The 21,185-nt window shown below is 35.7% G+C and overlaps 1 protein-coding gene across 2 annotated transcripts; it reads right to left on the minus strand.

Moving 5' to 3' along the window:
* Positions 1 to 2,231: 2,231 nt before the first annotated feature.
* LOC141329967 (uncharacterized) lies at positions 2,232 to 14,936 on the minus strand. Of its 2 annotated transcripts, none has more exons than XM_073835494.1 (2): positions 13,896 to 14,936; positions 2,232 to 3,418 (listed from the first exon to the last, which is right to left on the minus strand). In XM_073835494.1, exons 1-2 carry the CDS (start codon positions 14,765 to 14,767, stop codon positions 2,419 to 2,421), a joined length of 1,872 nt encoding a protein of 623 aa, XP_073691595.1. In that variant the 5' UTR covers positions 14,768 to 14,936; the 3' UTR covers positions 2,232 to 2,418. The 2 variants fall into 2 exon arrangements, with proteins under 2 accessions (XP_073691595.1, XP_073691596.1); XM_073835495.1 differs by having other exon boundaries at positions 2,232 to 3,370; positions 13,848 to 14,936.
* Between the last annotated feature and the right edge of the window lie 6,249 nt (positions 14,937 to 21,185).

The raw sequence follows: 21,185 nt of genomic DNA on the forward strand, positions 1-21,185 counted from the left end.
CAGTTTAGTCTTATTCCCATTTGGAAAAAAAAAGGTGTGCACACTTTATATATATATATATATACACATATATATATATATATATATATATATATATATATATATAACCCTCCAACATCCATTCTGCATTAATAATCACACTGTAAAAAGTTTTCAGCACTTTCAACTTAAAATCTTAAGGCAGCTGCTAAACTTAAGTTTCTAAGTTAAATCAACCAAGTCATTTAAACTCACAAGTTATATCAGCTCTTTTTTATTGCAATAAGTTAAAATGACTTGTAGTTTTAAGCTTATTTAACTTAAAAACTTAAGGCAGCTGCTGAACTTAGGTTTTTAAGTTGAATCTGGTGAAAACTTTTTACAGTGTTGGCGCTGCTGGGCTGTGCAATTAGTACCAACCATTTTGATTTGTAGTTATTGTTACTGGTGCTGAATGTAAACGTTAATATCGTTAGGTAATTCCATAGTATTATATCATTTTATATAATTTATACTATTTTGTTTGTATTGTTAATAATAATGCCTGGTTTCACAAAAAGGGCTTAGGTTAAACCAGGATTAAGCAATATTTCAATCGGGACATTTAGGTACCTATTATAAACGTGCTTTAGAAAATAACTTTACTGATGTGCATCTTGTGACAAAATAATTGCACTGACATATTTTAAGAAGAGAAACAATGTGTCCGGTACTTTAACATTCTTCTCAAGGATGCAGGCTGGATTTTCCTGTTTCTCATTACACTTTTATTGTCAGACTCATATATCTGCAACAGTAAAGTACAAATACCTTAAAAATGGTTCAAAACTATTTTTTAGCTGGTGAAAATACTAGTGTTTTAATCATTTAAGCCACCACTGTTTGCACACACAGGCATGTCCTCTCTTTGTTGAGACAGAAGTAATGTATTAAGCGTAGAGGAGAAATACTGAAACTAAAGCATTGATCTCATTAGGCTAGTATTGATCTGATACTAATACCAATACCAATGCTGGTACGCTATTAGGATCGATCTGCTCACCCCTATAAGAAAAAGAAGAAGGGTTACTAAAATAGAAAAAAACTCAATGTATGGAGTAAGATATAGTTTATTAGGCCAATAAAACATTCACTGAAAAAAATTAAAGCAGAAATTGCTTTGTAAAATATATTTTTCCTGATTCAAATACAATCAACAGACAGTAAATGTCATTGATTAAATATAAAAAGTACAGGAAACAATGTATTAATAAAAAGTTTACAATTTAATCAAAAATGAGCCAAGTAGAAGTAAAAACTTACAAGCCACATCTCTCTTACTGTAGGAACAAGTAGGAATTGGCATTAGTTTTAATGGTGTTACTATTCTTATTCTATATCATTATGCAAAATGATACACAAAAATAAATGTTCTTTGGGGAGGAACTCCATCTTTGAGTTGATCAGAATCTCAGTTGAAACTGCTGGTTTTGAAGATAAAGATGCACTTTATTCACTGTGAAAACTTTATCAATTCACATGTAATGGACGGCAAGGAACGAGCTTGGGTTCTCCCGAGGTTTTTTTCTCCATTTCTGTTACAATGGAGTTTTGGTTACTTGCCGCTATTGCCTTTGCCGTGCTTAGTTGGGGACACTTTTTTAACGATATTGTATACTATTTGAACTGAACTGAGCTGGATGATGACATTCAATTCAGTAATGAACTGCCTTAAGCTGAAAACTGATCGTTTACTGTTGTTCTTTTGCATTATTGACACACTATTGTCTTATTTAATACTGTAAAGTTGCTTTGACACAACCTCTATTGTTAAAAGGGCTATATAAATAAAGGTGGCTGATTTATCCAGATCACATTTTATAGCTTGATTCATTATTGTGTGACATTTGCTAAGAAAGCAGCATCTAATTACGATTAGACAAAAGCTATGATTGTCGTGTGTATCTTTCAGTACAGTTCTGTGATCAGATGTAAATCTCCATCTGGAAGCCAGAGGACGCTCTCACACCAAATACCCCTCTGAATAAACATAAGACTTAACTGCTTTCATTGATTGAATGTGACTAATAAACACACAACTACAATATATGGTTTATATGAGTTCTTTCTTGTTATTATAATTTTCATAATAATAAAGTATATAATAACTCAATGCATTAATTACTGCTTAAAATACTATAAAATATATTCTATATATACCACACAGAGCCTTAGTTCACTGAGAAGCTACAAAAACAGCTGTCATTATCGAGATTTTTTTCAATTTTAACCACACGAATATCGTCCTTTTTGTGTGTGTGTAGCTTGTCAGTGAACTACGGCTCTGTGTAGTAAATGCTGCTCCATCTGAAAGCAGGTGATGAAGATTAACTACTAAATACAGAACCGGCTTTACTGACAAGCCCTATTAGACCTGAAAGTGCTGGATCTACAGATGATCTACTTATTGTGATTGTTTTTCGTATGACTGTGTAGAGAAGATGAATGTGTAAAACGCTTCCCACATTCAGTGCAGTGATACGGTTTCTCTCCAGTGTGGATCCTCTCATGTATTTTCCGATGTGTTAACTGACTGAATGTCTTGTCGCAGTGTGAACACATGTAAGGTTTCTCTCCAGTGTGGATCCTCTCATGCAGTTTTAAACAGTACGCTGAAGTAAAAGTCTTTTCACACTTTAAGCACATGTAATCTCTCACACCAGTGTGAACTTTCTGATGTACTTTCAAACTAGGTAGAAATGCAAAACTCTTTCCACACACATGGCATGAATGCGGCTTCTCTTTTGTATGAACTCTCAGGTGTGTCTTCAGGGATGAGGCCCACAAAAATGTTTTGCCACATTGATCACATGGGTAAATCTTCTCTTCTGTGTGCATGTTCATGTGTATCTTAAGTTTTGCTGATTCTGAGAAACTCTTCCCGCACTGATCACAAGTGAATGGCTTCTTTCCAGTATGAACTCTCTTATGTGCAATAAGATGTCCCTTTTGTGCAAATCCTTTTCCGCACTGATCACATGTGTAGAGTTTCTCTCCAGTGTGGATCCTCTCATGTATTTTCAGCTGTCCTGTCTGACTGAATCTCTTGTCACAGTGTGAACACATGTGAACTTTCTCTCCAGTGTGGATCTTCATGTGCTCCTTAAGGTGTGTAGAGCGAGCAAAATTCTTCCCACACAAAACACAAGTGAACGGTTTCTCTCCAGTGTGAACTTTCATGTGCTCCTTAAGGTGTTCTGACCGTCTGAAACTCTTCCCGCACTGATCACATGTGTACGGTTTCTCTCCAGTGTGGGTCCTCTCGTGTGTTTTTAGGTGTCCTGAATGAATGAATCTCTTGTCGCAGTGTGAACACTTGTACGGTTTCTCTCCGGTGTGAACTCTCATGTGAACATCAAGACTATATTTGCATGTCAAACTCTTTCCACACTGAGTGCAGGTGAAAGACTTCTTGGGTCTTCTTTTCTTTAAACCTTTCTCCTTAAGTCTTTTTTTTCCAGATTTAACATGACTTTTCTCCTCAACCTCCCTCAATTCTTCATTCTGCTCACTTTCGTCATTCATCTCTGAAATAAAAGTAAAAATAAATCAGATTGTGGACGTAAAAGTGATTCCTGCTGTAACAGTGTATTACAGGAATATTGATCACTTTGATGCAATTTTATAAATTGAATATGAAGTACATTAATCTTCAAATATTACACTCTAAAAAGTGCTGGGTTATTTTTGTAAACACATTGCTGGGTTAATTGTGCTGGGTCAAAATTCTGGGTTGTTTGAGGCACTGTAAACACACAGTTGGGTTGATCATGCTGGGTCAAATGGACTATAAGGGGTTCTTTCACTATGAACACCTGGGTTGGGTTATTTTGACCCAACCGGTTTGTTTATTTTTTTCACTTCATCGAACATTCTGGATTCTTCACTCGTCTCGTCGCCAGGCGGTCAGGCACCTCGCAGCAAGCAGGATTATAAGGTAAATTAATAATATGATTATATAATTATTTACCTTTATTTTTAATAAGTTGTGTTTTAGAGCGTACTGATTTCACTGTTTAATGCAATATTTGATATGTCGCTGTGCGGGGTTGGCATTTTATTCCGTGAATGACGAACGTTGTAACTTAAGCAGCCTAGCGATGTACTTTTTTGCCTCAACAATCGCTTTATTGTTATATAAAGTGTGTGTGTGTGTGTGTGTGTGTGTGTGTGTGTGTGTGTGTGTGTGTTATTTGTATAATTTACAGTATACATATGGCCTTTATTTTAACGCCTTATGGAAAGAGTAGGTCAGAAATACGGGGGTAAGTTCCTTTACTGTCTGCATACTGTATTGCTTTGTAATGTTTTGTCAAAATTAGATCATTTCATACAAAAATTGATCTTTTAAGGGCATATTTTTCAAGTAAATGTTTGCGACGTGCCGAATCCAACGATAGATCCATATGTTTTATGTTGAGCATTTTCGCGGTTTTTTCCTTGAGGTAACTTATCTGCATTAGCTAAAACGCTATGTCCCTTACTTTAATAATGTTAAACCACAATATGACTGGTATGTACCATTGTTTATTACTTAAATGTAATGTTGTCTTAGCTACAGTATGTAAAGTTAGACTTAATCTCTCGTGGTGTATGTGGCCGTTCACATGTCGCGTTTTTTGCGCACTGAAGTTCGTTATTATACGCTCATAATGGAAGCTCATTTTTTCCAGGCGCGGGACATGGTTGCTTAGCAACGGCAGACGCCATGGGAGAGCAAGCTGCGTTTTTGGAAAGAATGAGAAACTGATGAGAAAGCGACGCGTCTTGCGTTTTCACGCGTTTTTAGGCGCGGCATGTGAACGGCCCCTTATGCTGCGTTCACACCAAACGCGAATATGCGTCTGGCGCGAGTGATTTCAATGTTAAGTCAATGGTAAGACGCGTTTACGCGCGTCTGGAGTTCTTGCGGCGCGAATTGGCGTTTAGCGCGGCGCGGTAGACGCGAATTCGCCTCATTCGCGCGTCTAGTTCGCGCGAATGGCGCGAATTGAGCGTCTGGCGCGAATTGTGCTTTTTGTGCATCATGCGTTTGACGCGAATTCGCGTCTGCCGCCCGAGTTGAAAAATCTGAACTTCTGCGTCAATTCGCGCCGCGTTAACCAATCAGGAGCCTGCTTGATGCTGTGGCGGCAGGCCCGCCCGGAGTCACTCATTCAAATATGAAACATGAATACTAAATGCCTAGTGCGGTTCTAATGCACAACAAAGCAAGTGTTTTATCACATATATGACACATATTCATTTTGTATTGAATGCTATTTAATCCATATCTAAATCTTAATTATATGAAACATATAGAACAATAATAACTATAATAGTGTGTATACTTTAGTGTGTCTGGACAGTGTTGTGTGAGGAAAATAAAGAAATCACAGGACAGGTTAAATACTTTTGGAGGCTGGCTCCATTTATCATCAAAACAAAAATAAATAACAGATTTCACTGTAATAACCTGAACAAAAAAATGGCACAGACCTATAGAATTATTATACATCAAAAGAGGAATGACATAAACGAGTAGTTCACTTTTAAAATGAAAATTCTGTCATCATATACTGCTCCAACGCACAGAGGGAAGTTCCGCCGCTCCTGAAATCGCCTCGCTCCGATGCGGGAAAGCAGGTCATCGAACTGGGCGTGGGACAGGCGGAAGTACCGCTGAAAGCGGCCGTCATCCAGGCGCAGCTCCTGGAGCAAGTGATGAAACTCGCCGAACTGGGTTCGCCTCCGAAGGGTCTGGTGGACCCAAATACGGCGACGATGATCCGTACGCGGCTGTTCTGCTCTCCAGAGCAAATACAGAGCGGTGACTCTCTCGATAAATGACCGAACAACAACAGAATCTTGTAAAAAAGATGGCCGCCAACGGGGTTTGAAACTTTCGCCTCTGACGCGCGTGACGCGCGTAAATTTCGCTTCAAACTTTTGTTTTTACGCGCGTCGATTTCGCTTTTGACGCGCGAATGAACACAAAGTGGTCACGCGAATAACTAGACGCGGCAGGCGCGAATTTAGACGCATATTCGCGTTTGGTGTGAACGCAGCATACTCTTCCTCTATTTTAGTGAATGCCTGTGTTGCATTACAAACTAGGATACCAGTATAAACCTTAAACTTATTGAACCACATTTGTTTTTCAGATTTGATCAGATTTCACAAGACTTTAGGAAGCTATATCCAGAGGCAGACTTTTTGAAGACTGGGCTACAGTTGCAGACCTAATTCTTGCCAGTGCTCAGTGAGGTGCATTCAGAGCTGGGTGACATGACTTAAGGTAAGCTTTTTCTAATAATATGTCAATCTATAAAACAATATGCAACTGTATTTGACACACATCAACTGGTAAATACAATGGTACAGTAACACTTAACTAGTTGCTTATTAGCTTGTATATTGGCTGTTAATTAGTACTTATGAAGCACAAACTGATGCCTTATTCTGCGTGAGCATTTTCTACATCCCTGAATCTGACCCCATACCTAAACTTAACCTGCAGTAGTTGAATGAGGGTGGGAATTCATTTGCATTATTTAAAGGAATGAAGAAATCTTCATATGAAAGTGTTTCAGTTTGTTTTGATTATAAAATATGGTTCACAGTTTGCATATTATTCCTATGGTTTAGATGCTAAAGGGGAAAGTGCTTTCAAAGTCCTGCCCACTCTGGATAAAAGGTTTTCAGACCCACAACCACGGAATCCCGGAGGCCATTCATTGACGTACAACCTGTAAGTTTTGTTTTACGTTTTCTGCTCTAATAAGGGTGTATGTATATATATAAACACAGTGGTGGCCAAAATTATTATAACAGTTGTATTTTCACCAGCTAAAAAATGATTTTAAGTCAGTGTTTTTTATCTTTTGCTGTAGTGTGTCAGTGAGAAATATCAGTTTACATTGGCACAACAGCCAATCCTCCACAGAGATCTGATCTCATCATCATCCAGTCTGTCTGGAATGACATGAAGAAACAGAACAAACTGAGACAGACTAAATCCAGAAGAACTGTGACAACGTCCCCAAGATGCTTCAAGAGACCTACCTGCAAAGCTACCTGAAAAACTATGTGCAAGTGCACCTAGTGTAGGGAAAAAGCTGCTTTAAACGCAAAAGGACGGTCAAACCAAATGTTGATTTAATTTAGTTAATCAAGGTTAATTGATTAAGAACATTTATAACATTTATGACATTATTTTTGACAGAGTCATTTTATGACATTTTTAGACAAGTGCTTAAAACTTTTAACAGTATTGTAGCTTTGCAGGTAGGTCTCTTGGAGCATCTTGGTGACGCTTTCACAGTTCTTCTGGATGATGATGAGATCAGATCCTGTGTGGAGCACAGAACAAAAATGTCACTGGATTATCACAATTAATGGCAAAATGAATGGAAATGTAAACCCATATTTCCTACTGACACACTACAGCAAAAGATAGAAATCACTGACTTAAAACCTTATTTAGCTGGTGAAAATACTAGTTTTCTAATCATTTTGACCACAACTGTATGAAAAGTTGAGAAGCAAAATGAGCATTTATTTCATGCCTCTGTGTTTATGTTCATAAAATACACTTAACTTAAAATGTAATGTTGCAAGACTAAATGCCGTATAATTAACAGGTGGGGACCAACATGGTGGATTTGAGCCTTGGGATGAGACAACAACATTTCTAGACCTTCGCCATTGTTCCAGGCCATGCCATTGAAGCGGACTTGTTGCCCGGGAATTTCTCCAGCTTGCAGTATATCATATTGATGGACATAAGTCTTCATGTGTTAAATTTTTTTTGGCCACTTGTAACATGTTTTAAATTGTAAGAATTGTCTGGTGGACTCTTTGTTTGGCTTAGTTTTAATGGCACAATGTTTGGAATGATTCTAATGTGGTAATAATTCATTTTTGAGTGTTCTGCTGCTGCAATGTTGACATAAAGAATATGAATATAGTGTGCCTTGTTTACAGTTTTGTGTTTAAAAGAAACTGATCTACTAAAACCGTTATTTGTGTCTTTAAGGGTTGGACAAAATGTGTGACAGCTACACCTATTTGAAAACTGTATTAAAAAGAAATATGAAAACTCATTAAAATGACATTTACATATTCATTTTTTTGTGTTGTGTAACTGTATTACAGAAAAACAATAATAATTTTACATTCTTTTGTGATTTATATATTATTATTGGTAAATATAAAGGTAGCAAGGCAATTAGACAATAAATAACCCAATATTTTGGTAGTTTTTAACCCAGCAACACAGTTAATCTGACCCACTGGTTGGGTCAAATAAACAACCCAGCATTTTGGGTCAAATGATTTAACCCAGCACTTGGGTCAAAACAACCCAACGCGTGTTCTGTCCCATAGTTACCCAGCAGCTGGGTTATGGTTGGGTTATTTTTTAACCCAGCACTTTTTAGAGTGTATTATTTTTTTAAACATTACAGGCACAAATTCTCTGTTTCTACAGGGAACACTACAATCATCTAACATAAACCGTTGAAAAAAAATTTACTCAATTCATAGAAACTGTCCCTTATTATTCTTTATTATTGCAGAGCTCTAAAGATTGTTTTTCTGTTTCATCAACAAAAATCTAAATCTGCTTCAAGCTTTATTGATGTGTCAACTTTATGGAATTAACAAGAATTTGCACATTCATACCTAAAATTATGCATTATTAATTGTATTCTGAATATGTCTTATGTTTATATCATTATTAATCAAAATCTTTACTCATTTTACAGGTTACGATCATATATTCATATTTTCTGTGGAAATGTATATAATCATTGTATTCACAGTCCATCTGTAGAAAAATATGTCTTGACTGTATCACACGTCTTCTTCACTCTCTGTGGTTTTAATGTGTATTCTAATCAAAGGTCCAAAGTACATTCTGCAGAACTGATGTTCAGGGTGCAAACAGTTGCAAAAAACATATAAATTGCAGGGGCTCTACTAGAGATATAAACTAAATTTGAATAGAAAAGGAGAAGTGAAACTGCACGTCCGTTTGTGGAATATTCCGTGCTCAAAATAAACTGCTCTGAAGAGGTTTTGAAGCCAGTAAGACTTTATTGAAAAAGCAAACTCGAGTTACGTTTACAAGGGTAACTCCTGAACTCGTGTTTTGCACTCATTCATATACATATATATATATATATATATATATATATATATATATATATTATGTTGAGTCAGGCTGGGGTTTATTCACATGCTTAAGTTTTCCCACATGTGTGCTACCAAGCCACACATGTCTTTCTGAAGTTGCCTTGCCTCAGCTATATAACAGTAAACACAAGTTTAAAAAGTTTCTTTACATGATCAAAATATGACATAAATGTAAAAAAAAATGACCAGCAACTAAAGCTAAATAACTACAGCAGCATAAGTGAGTGCATTCATTGCAATAAAGTAACTTAATTAGAAAAATTTACATGTTGCATTTTGAACGTAAAACCAACAACAATCATAAAATCTTAAAAAAAAAAAAAAAGAACCAAAGCAGTATTTAATGTTTTCAGCATCAAACCCACCCCCATCCCCACCCCCAGCTAAAACCAGTATAAGTGGTTGGCTGGTCTTAGCTGGTTCAAGATGGAAGTAGCTGGTTTTAGCTAAAACCAAAAAGCCAAGAAAGTGGCCAGCTTAGGCTGGTTTAAGCTTCTTCTTTTTTAGCAGGATTGATTAACATTAACATATCTGTTTAAATTGTCTCACGTATAGGCTCGAGGTAAAGTATTAAGCAGTATCTGTTCCAGTAAACTTTAACAATGTAAAGTAGCTAACACATTAGATCCAAAGACGTCAAAAGATCGATTCCCATCAATTCTTACACATCACAAACTTTGACTTTTGACTTCACATTCAGTAACAGTTCTCACTCCAGACATTGAAACAATCAAACAAGTGAACACAAAAAAAGCACTCAAAATCGCTCTGAATGGATTGATCATATTTTCCTCACATACTCGCCGCTCCACTAAATGTTTACTTCAGTAGGAAGACGCCAGAAAAGACGCACAAGTATCACTAAACCCGATGGAAACAATACAGAAACAAGCCTGTAAGATGTCGCTTAAACAAACAGCATAAAGTGTTATTAATAGTTGAGTAAATAAATGTGAGAAATACCGTGAACTGCTAGCCTCTCAACAGAAGACTCTGTACTGACTGAATGTAGAGGAAGGTAGACGATCAGAGCAGGCAGTTTTACGCCCCTGTGGTTCCTGATGCGTCCAGTAGGAGGAGGCTTACAACATGAGCCATCAGAACAGACCAGTCTAGAAATGGCACGAATAAACGCGCAATTTTTTTCAGCAATCGTGCAACATTTGTAATTAAATGATTAAATAAGAGTCAATGTCAGTTAATTGCAACATGTCAATAGGTATCCTTATCGTAAAAAAGATTAACCATGAATTAAATACTAAAAGTGTAGTAACCATGTTTTTGTTACAATGCTTATTATTTGTATAACCATAGTTTTGCTACAAATACCATGGTTAAACGGTTAGTGTAGTAAGACCATGGTTAATTTTTTTTTTTTTTTTTTTTTGCTTTTATTTGTAGTGCAACCATGACTAATTTTTGTAAATATAATTTATTGAGTGACAATAAAGTAGCTACTTAGTGACGGTCATGTAGATCTAAGTTTATTTGATCTATTGGCTGTTTAGAAGAATGCAAATAAAAATAATACAGAATGCAAATACTGCATACAATAATACAGATTTTCTCTCTGTGCTTCTTATTCTGGTCCACTCTTTTAAAAGCTGAAGCCAAAATACAATTAGATCAGCTGATCAATAAAATAAAACAAAATTAGAACGCAATTTTCTAATTTAGACTGGTTTGTCTTTTATTTCATCTTATAGTCAGAATCATCTGTGGAATTAGACACTCAAAAATATGTATTAATTGACAGGAACTTTGCAGTTTGCAGGCACAAACAATTGCACTCAACACAGGCAGGCAGGCAATCAGAAGAGTTCGCATTGATCCAACAGGGGGCGACGTTGGGTCGCAGAGGGTTCTCCAAGTACTAGAAATCCAACTGTGCATGATGTCTTTAGTAGGTAGTTTATCGCTTACTGTTTCATTCGCCAAAACACAGCTTTGAAGCCCTTGTTTTATGTTTTTTGATATTTAAATAAAGAGTCAGATCACGAACAGATTCAATCACCCATGCAATCTTGTTCCTAAATGACAGACATTCAAATCTGCGTTCAAACTTATAGTTCGGATATAAACACTGTTGTCTACATTAGCGAACAAAATAGAATAAGTCACCTGTTTCAGCAGACTCCGATTGACGGCGCTTTAAAATCAGGATTGCATCAATTACAACGTAACGCCAGCTGGTGGCGACAAGTGACTGATGAAAAAGAGATTGTAATGTTAACAAATAAATGACTTTAATTTTAGATAAAACATCAAAGATCTGCTCAGTCGGGTTCAGCATCCAGAACATATACATTTACTTTGTGCTAAGTGATCTACATTTACATATTTATGTTCTTAATAAATAATACGGTGCAGCTGTGCTTTTGGTATACTAAACTGGTATACCTATGTTGTGCTCAAAGCACATTACTTTAATTTAATTTAAGTAATTGTGTAGAAAGAGTGCTGAAGTCCAACTTAAGATATAGCCACTGTATATGTGATTGTGTTAAAGTTGAAGTATTGCAAGTACACTTCAGGCACACTTTAAATATCTTGCATTTAAAAAACGATATTATACAGGGATCATACAATTCTCTATCATGTGTGTGTGTGTGTGTGTGTGTGTGTGTGTGTGTGTGTGTGTGTGTGTGTGTGTGTGTGTGTGTGCGTGTGAGCGTGTATTGTTAATAATAATGCCTGGTTTCACAAAAAGGGCTTAGGTTAAACCAGGATTAAGCCATAGTTCAAATGGGACATTTAGGTACCTTTTATAAACGTGCTTTAGAAAATAACTTTACTGATGTGCATCTTGTGACAAAACAATTGCACTGACATATTTTAAGAAGAGAAACAATGTGTCTGGTACTGTTACATTATTCTCAAGGATGCAGGCTGGATTTTCCTGTTTCTCATTACACTTTTATTGTCAGACTCATATATCTGCAACAGTAAAGTACAAATACCTTAAAAATGGTTCAAAACTATTTTTTAGCTGGTGAAAATACCAGTGTTTTAATCATTTAAGCCACCACTGTTTGCACACACAGGCATGTCCTCTCTTTGTTGAAACAGAAGTAATGTATTAAGCGTAGAGGAGAAATACTGAAAATAAAGCATTGATCTCACTAGGCTAGTATTGATCTGATACTAATACCAATACCAATGCTGGTACGCTATTAGGATCGATCTGCTCACTGCTATAAGAAAAAGAAGAAGGGTTACTAAAATAGACAAAAAAACTCAATCTCAGTCATGTATGGAGTAAGATATAGTTTATTAGGTAAATAAAAGATTCACTGAAAAAAAATTTAAAAGCAGAAATTACTTTGTAAAATTACTTTTTTCCTGATTCAAATACAATCAACAGACAGTAAATGTCACTGATTAAATATAAAAAGTACAGGAAACGTTGTATTAATAGAAAGTTTACAACTTAATAAAAAATGAGCCAAGTAGAAGTAAAAACTTACAAGCCACATCTCTCTTACTGTAGGAACAAGTAGGAATTGGCATTAGTTTTAATGGTGTTACTATTCTTATTCTATATCGTTATGCAAAATGATACACAAAAATAAATGTTCTTTGGGGAGGAACTCCATCTTTGAGTAGATCAGAATCTCAGTTCAAACTGCTGGTTTTGAAGATGAAGATGCACTTTATTCACTGTGAAAACTTTATATAATGTTTCTTTGTCAATCCACATGTAATGGATGGCAAGGAACAAGCTTGGGTTCTCCCGAGGTTTTTTTTTCCATTTCTGTTACAATGGAGTTTTGGTTACTTGCCGCTATTGCCTTTGCCTTGCTTAGTTGGGGACACTTTTTTAACGATATTGTATACTATTTGAACTGAACTGAGCTGGATGATGACATTCAATTCAATTCAGTAATGAATTGCCTTAAGCTGAAAATTGATTGTCTACTGTTGTCCTTTTGCATTATTGACAAACTATTGTCTTATTTAATACTGTAAAGTTGCTTTGACACAACCTCTATCGTTAAAAGTTCTATATAAATAAAGGTGGCTGATTTATCAGATCACATTTTATAGCTTGATTCATTATTGTGTGACATTTGCTAAGAAAGCAGCATCTAATTACGATTAGACAAAAGCTATGATTGTCGTGTGTATCTTCCAGTACAGTTCTGTGATCAGATGTAAATCTCCATCTGGAAGCCAGAGGACGCTCTCACGCCAAATACACCCCTCTGAATAAACATAAGACTTAACTGCTTTCATTGATTTAATGTGACTAATAAACACACAGCTATGACAATATATGGTTTATATAGAGTTCTTGTTATTTAATTTTCATAATAATAAAGTATATAATAACTCAATGCATTAATTACTGCTTAAAATACTATAAAATATATTCTATATATACTACACAGAGCCTTAGTTCACAGAGAAGCTACAAAAACAGCTGTCATTATCGAGATTTTTTTCAATTTTAATCACACGAATATCGTCCTTTTTGTGTGTGTGTAGCTTGTCAGTGAACTATGGCTCTGTGTAGTAAATGCTGCTCCATCTGAAAGCAGGTGATGAAGATTAACTACTAAATACAGAACCGGCTTTACTGACAAGCCCTATTAGACCTGAAAGTGCTGGATCTACAGATGATCTACTTATTGTGATTGTTTTTCGTATGACTGTGTAGAGAAGATGAATGTGTAAAACGCTTCCCACATTCAGAGCATTGATACGGTTTCTCTCCAGTGTGGATCCTCTCATGTATTTTCCGATGTGTTAACTGACTGAATGTCTTGTCGCAGTGTGAACACATGTAAGGTTTTTCTCCAGTGTGGATCCTCTCATGCAGTTTTAAACAGTACGCTGAAGTAAAAGTCTTTTCACACTTAAAGCACATGTAATCTCTCACACCAGTGTGAACTTTCTGATGTACTTTCAAACTTTGTAGAAATGAAAAACTCTTTCCACACACATGGCATGAATGCGGCTTCTCCTTTGTATGAACTCCCAGGTGTGTCTTTAGGACTGAAGCCCACAAAAATGTTTTGCCACATTGATCACATGGGTAAATCTTCTCTCCTGTGTGCATGTTCACGTGTTCCTTAAGTTTTGCTGATTCTGAGAAACTCTTCCCGCAGTGATCACAAGTGAATGGCTTCTTTCCAGTATGAACTCTCTTATGTACCGTAAGGTGTCCTTTCTGTGCAAAACCTTTTCCGCACTGATCACATGTGTAGAGTTTCTCTCCAGTGTGGATCCTCTCATGTATTTTCAGCTGTCCTGTCTGACTGAATCTCTTGTCACAGTGTGAACACATGTGAACTTTCTCTCCAGTGTGGATCTTCATGTGCTCCTTAAGGTGTGTAGAGCGAGCAAAATTCTTCCCACACAAAACACAAGTGAACGGTTTCTCTCCAGTGTGAACTTTCATGTGCTCCTTAAGGTGTTCTGACCGTCTGAAACTCTTCCCGCACTGATCACATGTGTACGGTTTCTCTCCAGTGTGGGTCCTCTCGTGTGTTTTTAGGTGTCCTGAATGAATGAATCTCTTGTCGCAGTGTGAACACTTGTACGGTTTTTCTCCGGTGTGAACTCTCATGTGAACATCAAGACTATATTTGCATGTCAAACTCTTTCCACACTGAGTGCAGGTGAAAGACTTCTTGGGTCTTCTTTTCTTTAAACCTTTCTCCTTAAGTCTTTTTTTTCCAGATTTAACATGACTTTTCTCCTCAACCTCCCTCAATTCTTCATTCTGCTCACTTTCGTCATTCATCTCTGAAATAAAAGTAAAAATAAATCAGATTGTGGACGTAAAAGTGATTCCTGCTGTAACAGTGTATTACAGGAATATTGATCACTTCGATGCAATTTTATAAATTGAATATGAATGAAGTACATTAATCTTCAAATATTATTATTTTTTAAACATTATAGGCACAAATTCTCTGTTTCTATACAGGGAATACTACAATCATCTAACATAAACTGATGAAAAAAAATGTACTCAATTCATAGAAACTGTCCCTTATTATTCTATTATTGCAGACTGCAGAGTTCTAAAGATCTGTTTCATCAACAAAAATCTAAATGTGTCGACTTTATGGAATTAACAATAATTTGCATATTCCTATCTAAGATTATGCATTATTAATTGTATTATGAATATGTCTTATTATATTTATATCATTATTAATCAAAATCTTACAGGTTAAGATCATATATTCATATTTTCTGTGGAAATGTATATAATCATTGTATTCACAATCCAGAAAAATATGTCTTAACTGTATCACACGTCTTCTTAACTCTCTGTGGTTTTAATGTGTATTCTAATTAAAGTACATCATGCAGAACTCATGTTCAGGGTGCAAACAGTTGCAAAAACATAAATTGCAGGGGCTCTAGAGATATAAACTAAATTTGTACAGAAAACGAGAAAGTGAAACTGCACGTCCTTTTGTGTTATACATATATATATATACTCGCCTAAAGCTGTGCACAGTGTACCACATCATTGTATTTTAGGACCAGGCGGTTTTTTTTTTTTTTTTTTTTTTACCATATACGGGTTCCTGGACAAAGCAGTTGTGAAGGTTGATCAATAGCTGTCATGTATGTTTAGCTCCTGAACAGGTTCTTTCTATGTCTGTGTTTTTCAAGCTTTAAATAGCTTACTCACTGCAATCCTCAGCACATACTCTCTACACGCAGTCAGAGGAATACTAGAAGATGATAGTAGAATAGGCATAATTCTATATATTATGTTGAATCAGGCTGGGGTTTATTCCCATGCTTAAGTTTTGGACCCCACATATGTGCTACCAAGCCACACATATTTTTTTGAAGTTTTCACAAGTTTAAATGCATGATCAAAATGTGACATTAAATATAAAATAAATAAATAAAAAAAAAAACACTAATGACCAGCAACTACAGCTAAATAACTACAGCAGTATATATCCATAAATGTCTTAATATTTTTTTTTCCCAAGTAAGTGCATTCATTACAATAAAGTAACTTAATTAGAACATTTACATGTTGCATTTTGAATGTAAAACCAACAACAATCATAAAACCTCTACAAAAATAAAAAGAACCAAAGCAATATTTAATGTTTTCGGCGTCAAACCCTGCTGAAAAAAAAAAAAAAAAACAGCTAAAACCAGCATAGTTGGTTGGCTGGTCTTAGCTGGTTTAAGATGGAAGTAGCTGGTATTATTGTGTATCCTAAAAAATATATTGTGCTATTTTACTCAATATGATATTATTATACTTAAACAAATGGTGGCTATAACAGTAATCAATATCTATCAAAATACTGAGTATTATAATACTAGATGTCTCAACACAGATTGAACTGCATCAACACAGATCGAACTGCAGGTGCATGCCGTGGGCCAGCACCGGTGGTTTCCACTGGAATTTACCAGTGAACTTAAAGTGAACTAGTGAACTTTGGATGACTTCCAACATATGACAGATACATGTAAACAGGTTTGATATATGAACCATGGGACCACCTCCAACTAATTGGAGACCCGAGACTTACTTTTAAAAAATGGCTGACTCAGCCAAATTCCACCATTAAAAAATGGGCCAGGTGGACCAATAAATAATTGTGGCGAATCAGACAGGCATAACCAACAAAAAAAACGGAATTACCAATTTTGGATAGCGTGGATGGGTATATGGATACCCGGACAGACAGAGGCTAGATGCGGTGACCGTTGTCTCGGCTTTGTTGTGCTGTTCAATAAAGTCTTATTTTGGCATCTGGAACTCTGCTTTTCGAGCCTTTTTGACTTCATTGAGAGAATTCATCATCTTTGCTCCACGACAGTATTAGCTAAAACCAAAAAGCCAAGAAAGTAGGCAGCTTAGGCTGGTTTAAGCTTCTTCTTTTTTTAGCAGGATCGATTAACATTAACATATCTATTTAAATGGTCTCGCCAATAGGCTCAAGGTATTAAGCGGTATCTGTTCCAGCATACTTTAACAATGTAAAGTAGCTAACACATTTGATTCAAAGATGTCAAAAGATCGATTCCCATCAATTCTTACACCACAAACTTTAACTTTTGACTTCACATTCAGTAACAGTTCTTACTCCAAACATCGAACAAACAAGTAAACATCGAACAAACAAGTGAACACAAAAAAGCACTCGAAAGCGCTCTGAATGGATTGACCGTATTTTCCTCACATACTCGCTGCTGCACTAAATGTTAAGGTAGGAATACGCCAGAAAAGACGCACAAGTAGCACTAAACCCGATGAAAACAACACAGAAACAAGCCTGTAAAATGTTTTACGCTTAAACAAACAGTATAAAGTGTTATTGATAGTTGTGTAAATATGAGAAATACCGTGAACTGCTAGCCTCTCCACAGAAGACTCGGTACTGACTGAATGTAGGGGAAGAGAGACAAACAGAGCATGCAGTTTTACGCCCCTGTGGTTCCTGATGCGTCCAGTAGGAGGAGGCTTACAACATGAGCCATACAAAACTAGTCTAGAAACGACACGAATAAGCAGTTATTTTTTCAGCAATCGTGCAACATTTATAATTAAATTATTACATAAGAGTCAGTGTCAGTTAATTGCAATATGTCAATAGATATCCCTTACAAAAATTAATTATTTATAGTAAAGGTGTAGTAACCATGGTTTTTGTTGCATTATCATTTGTATAACCATAGTTTTACTACAAATACCATGGTTAAACCGTAAGTGTAGCAAGATCGTGGTTATAGGCTAGTGCTTACCATGGTTTAACTATACCATGGATTTTTGCTTTTATTTGTAGTGCAACCATGGTTATTTTTGTAAATATAATTTATTGAGTGACAATAAAGAACTTAGTGACGGTCATGTAGATCTAAGTATATTTGATCGATTGGATGCTTAGAAGCAAAGACTATAGGCTAGAATACCCTTAAAGGGACTTTGTTAGAAGAATACAAATAAAATACAAATACTTTATAAGAATGCAAATACTGCATACAATAATAAAGATTTTCTCTCAGTGCGTCTTATTCTGGTCCACTCTTTTAAAGGCTGAAGCCAAAATACAAGTAGATCAGCTGATCAATAAAAATAAAACAAAATAAGAAAGCAATTTTCTAATTTAGACTGGTTTGTCGTTTATGTCATCTTATAGTCATATATCGTATAGTCATCTGTGGAATTAGAAACTCAAAAATATGTATTTATTGGCAGTGAAAGTTCTGGAATAAGAGTGTATAGTTCGGATATAAACACTGTTGTCTACATTAGCGAACAAAACAGAATAAGTCACCTTTTTCAGCAGACTCCGTTTGACGACGCTTTAAATTAAGATTGTCTCAATTACAACGTAACGCCAGCTGGTGGCGACAAGTGACTGATGAAACAGAGATTGTAACGTTAACACATAAATGACTTTAATTTTAGATAAAACATCAAAGATCTGCTCAGTCGGGTTCAGCATCCAGAACATATACATTTACTTTGTGCTAAGTGATCTACATTTACATATTTGTGTTCTTAATAAAAATATCCTGCAGTTGTACTTTTGGTGTAGCCTACAAAACTGGTATACCTAAAGTGCGCTAAATCAGAACAACTAATGTTGTGCTCAAAGCTCATTATGACAAGTAAAACAAGAAAAAAAATAATAAAATATAAATTAATTAATGTTTTCTGATTCATTTTTTAGTAAAAAGTGTTTTGGGTCGCTAGGAACCCAAGGTGTGTAATGGTGCAAGTATATTTTTCATGCACAGAAATATGTTAATGTTTGATAGAAAATAATGCGATGTTTCACTAGTAATTAAAAAAAAAAAAAAACACACACAGTCAAGGAACACAAGAGGCAGGGCTGGCTGATCAGACCAGAGACATGACATTAATAGGCCTAATACTTGATAACCATTGATGCAAAGTCGATTCCACTTCAGATAGGTGGGTTGGAGGAAATGTATTACCAAGTTAACAAAGCTAACAAAGGTGCAATTCAACACTCGCTCGTGCTCTAGTTCCCAGACCAGAATAGACAAGGAACAAAGGGTATTCATTTCGCTTCATGTCTAATTTTGATACACAATAGTCAAGTCTTTGCAGTCCGTGACCAAAAGTAACATTATATGTACAATTTGTGGCCTATCACCCTTGGGGCCATGGGAGCTAGAATTCCTCTTTCCTAGTAATTTTAGATTGGCCTCTAGAGACCCTAACACTTTTGCAAACTTCTGCACTTTTTGTTCCAAGAAAAATCTACGTATGCAAATATAGTTAACTGACATGACATACATATTGGCAGAGTGCAACCTTAATTCACATAATAACTTCTCAGAAACAAACATAGAACACCTAGTAATGCATTCAATACATAAATGTCTTAAGAAATGTAATAAAATTATATAAGACAGAACCAGAGAAGACAAAAAGTAAAAGAGAATATACACACAATTAGATAAAAGAACCAAAATAACCACAGCAAGATCAAAGGATATATTCAGGGCCAAGAAACAGGAAAACACCAAACGAACCAGCAGAGACAGAAGTGAAAGTAACACAATATAAAGGATCAGAGCACATGAGGATCAGGTGAACACAATCAAATAGACAAGGGCTAAACAAGGGGGCGTGACCAGGGGAAACAAGGAGGAGGGACAACAGGAGCACATGGCAGACACAAACAGAGACAGAACCATGTGCTTAGACACAAAACAAACAAAGAAACATTGAACATAGTCAAGACAGTCAGGGCAGGAACCTGACAAATGATACATAAAACATTTCATAATACAATTAATAATGCATAAATTGTCTTAATAATTAATAATTAATTTGGGTTGTTTTTGGGTTGTTTTTAACCCAAGGGCTGGGTAAATATAGGACAGAACACATTTGGGGTTAATTTTATCTAGCAAATTGGGTTATTTAACCCATCGTAATGGTTAACCCAGCAAATGGGTTGCTTCTTTTTTATTATAATATAGCTTATTTCTTACTTTATACATGAAATAATGTTTACAGATTAACTTAAATCATCTAAACTTTTGTAAAATACTCCACACAACCACAACTTCCTTTCTATTTTCCTGTAGTTATCATTCACAGCATTGTTTTTCATTTTAATGTATGCATATTGCCTATTTAGATTCGTTTAACAAACATTAGAAGTACAAATTAAATGTCAAATTGAAGTAATTAGGGTGTAATTGACCAGTCTCTGTTATTCCGTTTCCACCGTAACGGCGCTAACTCTGGTGCCAAATAAAATAGTAAATAAAATTGTTTATTTCATGCAAAGTATGAGGCTTTTTCACGCGATAAGACAGAGGATATGGAGCACAGTAATTATATACAATAAAATGGACACAAACTTGTTTTTACTGAAGAAATGCATCAATTCGATGGCACTTGAACTGCTCTCTCAAAGCAAAATCCCCGTGATAAATAACTCAACCGCTAGGTTACATCTGACCCAGGATCTGAGTAATGCAAAAACAACCCAAACATTTGGTTATCTCATGTCTGACCAAGGATCTGAGTAATGAAAAAAACAACCCAAACATTGGGTTATGTTATGTCTGACCCAGGAGCTGGTAGATCTAAAACTTTCATAGAAAAATAACAATTCCCAAAGGGCTCAACTCAGAATTTGAGTTAAAAAAAAATAACCCCAGGATTTTTTTTAGAGTGTAATAATCAAAACAAACACCACTTCTTCAAAATATCTTTTGGTTTTCATAGAAAATAGATTGTCCTATTTGGAACAACATGCTGGACATGTTTTTGTTTCTCCTCATCAGCTGATGTTTGTGTGTGAAGAGGATCATGGTGTGTTTTCCAATCTGTTGTCATCAAGTCAAAAAGTCATCTAGTGAGGCATCATATAAAATGTCAATCAACATTTCAGCCATATCTTTCACATTTATTAAATTAAACTGAAATCACGACACAGTAAGATCTGAGCTGCAGCTCTCATCTCACCTGCAGAGAAAAACAGATTCCGTTTTCATCAGAA

Source organism: Garra rufa, chromosome 1 (assembly GCF_049309525.1).
Source record: "Garra rufa chromosome 1, GarRuf1.0, whole genome shotgun sequence".
Lineage (NCBI taxonomy): Eukaryota > Metazoa > Chordata > Actinopteri > Cypriniformes > Cyprinidae > Garra > Garra rufa.